Source organism: Limulus polyphemus, unplaced genomic scaffold, assembly GCF_000517525.1.
Source record: "Limulus polyphemus unplaced genomic scaffold, Limulus_polyphemus-2.1.2 Scaffold8145, whole genome shotgun sequence".
Lineage (NCBI taxonomy): Eukaryota > Metazoa > Arthropoda > Merostomata > Xiphosura > Limulidae > Limulus > Limulus polyphemus.
This window is the reverse complement of record NW_013673755.1, coordinates 12,866-23,263: the sequence shown is the minus strand read 5'-3', so window position 1 is coordinate 23,263 and position 10,398 is coordinate 12,866. Positions and strand designations below refer to the sequence as shown.

Genomic DNA, 10,398 nt, shown 5'->3' with positions numbered 1-10,398 from the left:
CACGCCACCTCTCGAACCTTCGGGAATAGTCGGGAGATTACTAGATATAGGGTAGCCTGGTAAATCTGTTTACTTAGTGGCCCGGCATGGCCAGGTGGATAAGGCGCTCGACTTGCAATATGAGGATCGCGGGTTCGAATCCACGTCCCACTAAACATGCTCATTTGTTCAACCATAACTCGCAAATAAAAAAAAAATGTTTAGTTAGTGTACAACTATGCTACAAAAAGCATAGTTAAGATTTAAAACATAATACTCTGACTTCTAAGGGCAGTATATTTCATTATGATTTAAGCATTCCAGTTAGTATCATACATATGGTCATCGTTGCGAAATAATTATCAGTAAAGAAATTTGAATACTTAAACTAATTTAAATTCTACTATAGAAGAATAACTTAAATTTGTTTATGTGAAGAGTTTTTTTTAAATATGTCTGACAAATTTGGTATATGAGTAAGTTAACATTGAACCCATCAGAGGGCGAGAGAGGGAAAGCAGGAAGTGGTAGAGTGTAAGCCTATTAGAGGAGGGTTGAGGCTGAATTTTATTTTTAATTTTTAGCATTTTGACAGAAGTTATTATGTCGGAAGAAAATTTTGATGCTGTTGATGGTAATGTTAATGATAACGAGTCTCCAGATATTCCTGAGATTGAACTGATCATAAGGGTGAGTAAAAATTTCAGAATAATCCAGTACTAAACTTGTAAATCAAAGTTCAATTTTCAACCTTAGACCAGTAAGTTGAAACGTGAAGTAATTGAGTAAATTAGGGACTTAAACTAACTTAGTTAGAGCTAAAGACTAGTAGTAGCGTTAAAACTACTGAGCGTCTGAAAAGTACTACAGTGCATTGTACAGAGTATAATATATCGTTTGTAGTAGTAGTTTCAGTCAGGTTCGGCGCCAGTTTTATCAAGGTGGCGGGGATGAGGTGGACCAAACAGAATATTTGGATGGGTTTGTGTAGAAATGAACGAGTCAAAAGGTTATGTGAGAAGAGATACAGAGAACCTAAGTAGAGAATTTTCATAGCTCGTTGGCCACTTGACCAACATCTGAAGTTTTAAGTAGTTTTTTAAAGGTTTATTTTCAAGTAAAGGACATAATTAAATTTTGAATGTTAACACAGTGACTTGCACAGAAAAGTGTTAAAAGGGACTCCCATTGCAAAAGGATTAATGTCTGAACAAGGGCTTATACCAGAAATAGTTTTTGAAATAGAGATGAAAGATGGATAATGGAGTCTATTTTAGGGCCATATGTAATTTCTAGTACACATGGTAGTTTCATTTATATTTTATGGAAGGTTAATCACACTTTTGTAAGAACAGTTTGCATATGCTAATGTTGTTGCATATGTAAGCTATGGTGCCATTAGTGATATGATATTAAATTTACAGTGAATTCTTGACCATTTGATAGGGCAATGCTGAATAATAATTACAGCATTTTCTGTGAAATGATATTCATATAGATGTTTGAATTATGTAGAGCTAAAGGGTACAACATTGTAAAGAAAGGAGGCATCAACATTCCCTCAAAGTTGTAAAAACTTACAGTAGAATGTTATGACAGTAGTGGCCTCCAAAATTACTCCAAGCCAATCAGGAGCAATTCCTTCTTCATTGAAATGAAGGGTTTTTGTTATGAAAAAGAACCCTTCAACCCAAAAAGCCATTGTGATGAACCTAAGCATATCTCCTGGTACCATTAACAAGATAATAAACAAGGATTTGATGTTAAAGAAAGCCAGCACATGAACAGTTTATAAGCTTTAAGCCACATTTTGAAATCAATGGCTGTCTGTTTTTATGAAAAAGATGGTTGAAAAAACTAGAATTATAGCAGATCTATTCACCAACACAAATTTGTAAATTTGTCCTGATGCAGCTTCAGTAGATTTCTGTGCTTTTCCTGCTTAATGCCCTCCAGTGGCACAGCGGTATGTCTGTGGACTTGCAAAGCTAGAAATCGGGTTTCGATACCCGTGGTGGGCAGAGCACAGATAGCCCATTGTGTAGCTTTGTGCATAATTACAAACATTTCCTACTTAAACATGGTTCTGGAAGCCAGTATCTATTTGCAGTGGAAGGTTTGTGGAAAATTTTTCAAGATTTGACCTTACCACCCACTGCAAGAGCTTGTTGTATTGGAAACATTGATTTTGTACAATAGTGCATAATTATAATTATTATCAACCTCAACACAATCAACAATGGAAGAAATATTACCAAAGGCAGCATAAGGACTGGGACATTATTCTTATAAAGTAAAATTAACCCTCGGTACAACATTATTCAAAGTTATAGGCTGTTTTAATAATTGATAAATAATTTTAATGAGTTATTTTAGAAATTATTTTCCATAAGAGTGAATGCTGTATTTGGTAAGTTTTCTTTTGAATATTCTTTTTCTTTTATCATCAGTAAATTAGTTAGTATAGTACAAGTGTCAGAGAGAATTGCCTGACAGGTCTTTATATGTGTATATGCAGGATAAATAATTAAACTCATTTTAAGTTGAATTTAATTTAGTTGTAACATTATCTTGCATACTGTAGGCTTCCACCATTGATGGTCGCCGTAAAGGAGCCTGTCTTTTCTGTCAAGAGTACTTCATGGACCTATACCTCCTAGCTGAACTAAAAACTATATCATTAAAGGTAAATAAGATAAGTTTTTAGCATGGTTCATGAATAATTAACATATTCTAAAAATAATGTAGATATAACCAAATATAGTACAGTGTACAGGTATTCAATCACTGTGGTACTATATTATTAAGGTTAAAAGTATACATTGTTCATAGAGTTGTGTAATCCAGATTTTGGGTGAAATGTTAACATATTAAAAGACATAGCAGTTTAAGAACAGTTAAAAGTTGTTGAGATGAACAACTTTCCTGTTGAATTGGTGTTTAGATGATATTTCCATCCACTTCCTGAACTTTCAGCAAGTCGTTTTTTATTTTTTATGTATGTATTGATGTAAAATCTTTGCAGCCATTATTATCAGTTCATCATTCAGGTTGTTTGTTTCAACAGAGTTTTGGCAGTTTTAAATTTTTTATTAAATTTTCTAAGTAAATGTTTTCTGTGGCTTGAATTGCAAGAATTTTCTAAGTAAATGTTTTCTGTGGCTTGAAGTGCACTGTAGGTGTATATGTGTATGTTATGATTGCTTGCCTGTGAGGTTGGTAAAATCACTTGATGATGTTCACATACATTTAGAAATAGTCACCATACCAATGTGAAGAAGCTCTACACAAACATTGGAGGAACGTAATTAGTGTGCACAGATTTATGTTATTGAGTTTCTCTCGACATTTTTATTCAAGGTGAATTTGTGCACAAGTTGATAATGTGTAATAGAAATAACCTATATAAAAGTTGATAAGTTTCAAATTTTAAAGAAATGTAGCTTATAGAAAGCTAAACATTTCAAGAAAAAATTTGATTATAGCATTGGCTGCAGTTTAATTTATATTTCATTCCTAAATAAGCTAAAGTAAAGTTGTGTGTGTATTGTGATCAGAATAGTTTTCTTATTCCTTCAGATGAGAAGGTTGTATTGTTGTTGAGTAAAGGCCTAGATAAATTTTGTTAAAGTCATTCATTTTAAATATATTTTATATCTTTTTAGTTCTGTGTTTGAAGTTTTTATGTGTTACTGACCAGCTCATTCAAAATCATATTTAATTTACAAGCACTTTATGTACCCTATTATTATTTTTATACAAGTGTATGTGTTTCATGTATAGGCTGTTAGTTACTTCTTGTTTTGAGTGGACAGTTTTGTATTATAAATGTTAGAATATTTACCAGTTGTCAATTTGTATTCTGGATGATAATGTATTTTTGTATTTTGAATTTATTTTCAATTTATAGCTTTTGCTTGATTACTCGTTCTAGAATTTTTGAAAAATGCAATTTGCCAGAATGACTGAAAAAGAACTATATACTGCATAAATATAACTTTAATAAGATCATTATATGTGATAATAGACAAATTTTATCTTTTGTGTCTCATTACTTAATTTCTGCAAGGAAGTACCTAATTACATAGCCAATAATTATGTAATCAAATATTATTATGACTAATAAATGTTTGATATCTTTTATTTACAATAGTCACAGATTTTTATCAGCGTAAAGCTGTTAGTTGTTTATTGTATCAGACTTTGTCATTGTAAAAAATTATTTCTGTTGATTGGATCTAAAAACAAAAATTTCAAATCAATCTTATGATAACTTTATCTAGGTTTATTGATAATTATCTTATTTGGAAACAACAACTGCAAGCAAGAGTGGGGATTGAAATGTTATATGATAAGGCACTTTGCTTAACATGCTGGACAAATATTTTCATTTAAACATTTAATATGACAAGACTTTTAGTAGTGGTTGTAGTTTATAGAAATCTTCAGTTACTTTAATATACTGTGAAATCAAGGCTTGTAGCTAACAGCTAATATATTTTTAATTGAAAATTCAAAACGTTTAAACCTATTTTATCAGTGCATGTATTAGTTTTCATGATAATTTCTATAGAGCTGTAAGCAAAAAAGTGAAATAATGTAGGAGTCAGTTGTTTGATTTTTTTGTGTAAGGTAATTTTTTCCATTTCTCAAGAACATTTGATATGTTAAAGTTTTTGAAGCTAATTGCTATATGCCCTAAAAACTTGATGTTTCATAATCAGTTGATTCCCAGTTGAAATGCTATTTTAAGTTATTTTTACTGAAACCCATAGTGAGCCAGTTAAGAATGCTGCAATTTAAGTTATTATCAGTCTTATTGTAATATTATATTACCCATATTTCCCCCTTTTCCTAGAAGTTTAAGCATGGGAGTGAAGTAATATTTTAACATTTGTGTGATATAATTTTCTTCCCATTCTAAGGTAACAACAGTTGACATGTTAAAACCTCCACCAGATTTCCGCTCAAACTTTGATTCTACTCCACCACCAATCCTGATTGATAATGGACAAGCAATCCTGGATAATGAAAAGATAGAACGTTACATCATGAAGAATGTGCCTGGCGGGTATAATCTGTTCATTCAAGACAAAGAAACAGCTAAAGTTATTGAGAATTTGTTCAGTGTTAGTAAATATTATATTTAAGATAATGCTTTCATAATATTTTCAGTTAGAAAAACAACCCATCCAATTGGATAAATATTATAAGTCTTGAGAAAAAAGTTTAAATTTCAAATTAATGAAATACATATTAAAATAATATGTATTCTTCATGAATAATTTGCAAAGTAACACCTTAGAACTGATTTAGTATGATTCAATGTAGTTGATAGGGTACAATTAAACAGCTATTCTTGTATGTATTTTGCAAATTACTGCAAAATTTATTTCAGGTAAAAGTAAGTCTAGATAAGTATTTTAAAAATATTATCAAAATCAAACCTTGAAATATACTTAATTTTAAAGTTTCTTGTCATTTAAGTTTTAATACAGCGACAGTCAGAAAATCCAGATTTAATCTTGAAGAAATTTCTTGTCACTTGGGTTTCAATCCAGTGATAATTTTGGTATCTAGGTTCAGTCATAATGAAGTGTTTAATTACCCTTAAATCCAATGGTATTGCATATTATTCAATCCAGTGATAGCATTTAGGCCCAGATTCAGTATTGATTTTGTTTCTTGCACTTGTGTGGTATAACTGTGGTAACCATGATCAGTTTCATTTAAGTTTCTTATCATTTCAACTTAATCCATTGGTCCAGGTCACTGTTGACGAATTTTGTTGTTACATGGATTTAAGAATTCACTTCAAAAGTAGTTGTAAGGTATTTTTGTTAAAACAGTTTTCCCACACATTAGTCAGTTAAGCCTAGTTACTGGAAACTCTGAGAATAGTACTATGGAGTATTTGTTTCTACAACCAGGATCATCTAGAAGAAAGCCTTAATACTAATAGATGTATGAGCATAAAAATGTTTATTTTCCACAAAAACAAATGCATTTACAATAATACATAAAAAAACAAGGGCAAGTGTTTAGTGGTATGTGTCGAACTGATAAGAGCAAGATACTTTATTTGAAAGATCTTATTAGCTTGGTGTGCCCTACCCTGTAAGTTAAACTATCATTATAAAATCTTAATATGAAAATGAAGTCCCAAGTAAAATTAATTAGAATTGAAATTACAGTTTAACATTACATTTACACAAAAGTAAATCCAAATAATTTTAGTTGCAATAATAAAAATGAAAAGAACTTCCAATTCTTTAGCTAAGCTACACTTGCTACAGTCAAAGCACAACTTATCAAATGGTTAATGGTCACTGTAAATGTTAAGTAAAAGTAAGTCTTAAAAACTACAAAAGTTACTGAAAGGTTTCCAAAAGTTGGTCTTACAAAAATCCTTCTAATTCCATCTAGAAACCTTAGAGTTAAATTTACTTTTAAGTATCAAAACAAAATATCCAAACAAAAAACCAAATTTGCACAAAAGACATTACATATTCAAGATCTGTTTCCATTGTCAGTTAAGTTGTAGAATGTGGCTGCTCCTAACCATCATCCAATACACTGACAGGAAAGGAAGCTTTCTATTTCTGGACACCACATGCTGTCTTCTCTGCAAGAAAGTTGGTTAATTGCCAATTAACAAATCCACATCTTGCATGTTTTCAAAATGGGGAAAGTTAAATTTGAGTATATCTGTGCATACAAACTAAGAAACTGAAATATACAATACCTTTGAAAAAAAAAGCAGGCAAGGCATATTGTACCATCCTGTGCTACATTTGCTTCTTCTTCTTTTTTTTTTGTAGACAAGCATACCTACATTAATATATTTATTTTGAGAAATTTAGTTTATCATATTAATATTTTATTTACACACACACCTCAGGAAGAGATTTCAATGTAGATGCCACCAAACAAGAATGGTTTGTTGAAGGAGTTATTATTCCTTATGTAAATATGAGAAAACTTTTAGAATGTGTCCTTTGTCCTCTGATTTTTTTAATCTCACTCTTTCACATACAGCAACTCTTAACTGTGGCATACCGTTAGCTCTGCACATTTTCAACAGCTTTAACAAGTAAATTTGCAAATTAGGTGTACTTCAGATAATTATTAACTATGAAAAGCGGCTTCATTTGGAAAAAAAAAATTGTTTGAATACTAGCAGTATTGACCAGAGTTTGAAATATTGGTTTTGTTTTGTCTGTCAAAAATTTTACAAATTGCTGTTTAACTAATGGATTTGATTATCAGATATAAAAATGTTTGGGTTATCTTTATACAACAAAACTTGTTAAATATTCTTCTTTGATAAGAATCTAGGGTATAATTTCACAGTTAATAGCTTTAATAATGAAGTGCTTATTACAGTTTTAAACTCTTTGGCCATTAAGTTTAAAGCCAGCTCAAGTTTTTGTATTAACACAAGTATTGTGGCTTGCAGGTGTAGCTGTATGTATGTATGTATGGTATCTTCTGTGTTTTATTTTAATTTTTTGAAACATAGCTGTCTGAAAATCTATGAATTATTTTATAAGATGAATTAACTATTTCTGAAGTGGAAATTTATTTTATAAAATATATGTAGATTATAAAGATGAATATTACTTCATTAGCAGTGCCATACAAATACTTGTGATTTGGTTAAGTTATATACTGCATTAACTTTCAAACTGTTCGTATTTGTTTTAGAGTGGGGCACATGTAATAATAATTTTGAAATTTTTCATCACAGACCTGCAATATTTGAATAATCTTTGGGGACTCAAAAACTGTGAAGTTCTTGATGAGAAAAGAATATACATTAACTTTATTTGATTGACACTTCTTTTTACTGCATTTAAAATGTTTTTCAATACATTTAACTGCATATATGATATTATGTGCACTATTTATTTCATATTTTTATTCAACATAGTTGAGCTTTGTTCCGTTTACTCTCTTAAATGTAATTTGAAAGAAACCATTTTGTGATTTGTAAATTCACATTCCATGAGTATAGCTCTTTACATCTTTCATTATATCTCTACAAGAAGGCACATGTATTGATCAATGTCATTAACACTTTACCTTTAAGCTACAAATATTTCTAAATGTTGTACCTTAAAAGTTCTTGTGATTCTACAAAGACACTTACAACACATCTAACTTAATTTTAACTTTGATTGGTATTTCTCATGAAAATGTATAAACCACAAACTGAACATCATAAAATGCATTCTTCATCTTCTAGAGTTAATCATTTTGCTTAATGACAACCATTACACAGGCCTGCAGTAGTTTTATTGTCTTTAAATTTTTACATGTTCTACAGTACTTCTTGTACGCTGAATCCAAAAATGATAATCATTTTTCTCCATCACATACAGATTTTTCATGAAATGTCATATGTACTTTTACATAACTGAATAATTTTCATTGAAATCGGGTCACAATTTGTTATGTTTAAAATGTTGACAACCACTGGCTATAGAGTTCTCCAGACCAATCGTGACATGAGAGTCTTTTTCTTCGTTCTATAACCCACAAGAAACGCACCGCTAGTATATAAACGGTTAACAGGCCACATGACGAGTCATTTCTGGATAGTAGTTGTTTGTGCGTCCACTTTTACATTATTTTTTTCATTTCAATATTATTTATTCATTTCTTTGACAACAAGAGTTTGTGTAAATGACCCAAACATATTCTGTTATAATAGTGTTAAATGTTTGTTGGGCCTCAGATTATGAAATTGACTTTGGATGAACAATTTGAAAAGACAGTAAGAAAAGTTGAAAAAGTGTAAATTGCCTTTAAAGATGTTATTGAAAACAATTTTAGGAAACAACAAGGACCCAAATTGCAAAAATATTGTCAATAACATGCTTGATAAATTCAAGGAGTTGGGTTGTAATATGAGCTTGAAAGTTTATTTCTTACACTCGCATTTTGCCTATTTCCCTGAAAATCTCAGTGCCGTCAGCGAGGAAAAAAGGGAAAGGTTACATCAAGATATCAGGAAAATAGAGAGGAGGTATCAAGGAAGGTTGAACATCAGCATGATCGCTGATTACTGCGGGCCATTAAAATGAGATGCTCCAGATTCGGTACATAAAAGAAAGACCATAACACGTAGTTTTGAGACTAAAAGATGTAGATTTCACAAAAAAAATCAGGATGAATGAGGATGCATATTTGTATGACATCAATGTTCTTCCCTTTTCTTCAGTTTTGTTTGTATTTTTATTCATTGTAGTAAACAAAATAATAATTTGATCTAAGTAAGATTTTTTTTCCTTCCTGATTTGTGAAAAATCCTTACATGATAAAAAGAATGAATATTATTTTCAGAATCTGTGTAGCTGAATTATGGAAAATCTGTTATTAAAACCAAAACGACTTTATGAAGTTTAAATTCACATGCCTGTGTTATTTGTATTCTCTTTGTTAATATTTCATTCGGTCAAATATTATGCATTAAGAAAAGTAACTAATACATTTTCTTATTTTTATTGTGTTATTTCAATCATAAGGAATTTATCTCACTCTTGAAATGACTTATATGAACTAAAGTGAAGCTGTACACAGATAGGAACATCTTGTTACTTATTAAGGCTGTGGAATGATGTTTCAGTTAATTCATAGATAATGTTTTATATTTGCACAATTTTTCTTAGAAATTTAAGTTAGTGCTAACGCGAGGAGGAGATCCAACAAAACGAGCCCTTTTAAATCAACTTTCGAACATCAATGCTCATCTTAGTACACGGCCAGGACGATTTCTAACTGGTGATACAATGTGTTGTTTTGATTGTGAGCTGATGCCTCGTCTGCAACATATTAGAGTAGCTGGTGAGTATGCAAAGGAGCATGAGAAACTTATTAATCTTGCACTTTTATTTCACAAAATATTAAATGGATAATATGTCTTTGTTAACTCCCCACTTCCATTAAAATGCTTATTTGTGCATGAAATTTACTATATATTTTTAATATTTTGCTGACTCATTTTTAATTAACACCATATTAAATAACTATAGCTACTAACCAAAATTGTTCTGGTAAGCCTTGTTTATCTCATCCATATTACTAAATTGTTTACTTTCCTTATTTGTTCTAACAGTGTTCTTGCTCACTAAAATTTAAATTACTGATATGTTGATTCAGTCCTTTTGATATTAGTTTTATCAAAGTTAGAGATACATATTGTATCATAGCTATTTTTATTATTGTAGCATAGTAATGGTTGTCACAGAATAAAGTTATTAAAAGAAATTTATTCTGTGAAATTACTTATTATTATAATCATTGTTTTTCCTTAGGAAAATACTTTTCAGAGTTTGAAATCCCAGTAGGTTTAACCAACTTATGGCAATACATGTATCACATGTATCAGTTGGATGCATTCACCCAGTCGTGCCC

General features: G+C 30.5%; 1 protein-coding gene across 1 annotated transcript in view; it reads left to right on the top strand.

The window, feature by feature from the left end:
• Positions 1–491: 491 nt before the first annotated feature.
• LOC106475147 (chloride intracellular channel exc-4-like) overlaps positions 492–10,398 on the top strand; it is a 13,280-nt gene continuing 3,373 nt past the window's right edge. Inside the window, exons 1-5 of the mRNA XM_022379341.1 lie at positions 492–669; positions 2,564–2,665; positions 4,905–5,108; positions 9,654–9,828; positions 10,299–10,398. Coding sequence (XP_022235049.1) covers positions 583–669; positions 2,564–2,665; positions 4,905–5,108; positions 9,654–9,828; positions 10,299–10,398 — 668 coding nt within the window. The 5' untranslated portion in view covers positions 492–582. The remainder of the gene's footprint in view (positions 670–2,563; positions 2,666–4,904; positions 5,109–9,653; positions 9,829–10,298) is intronic.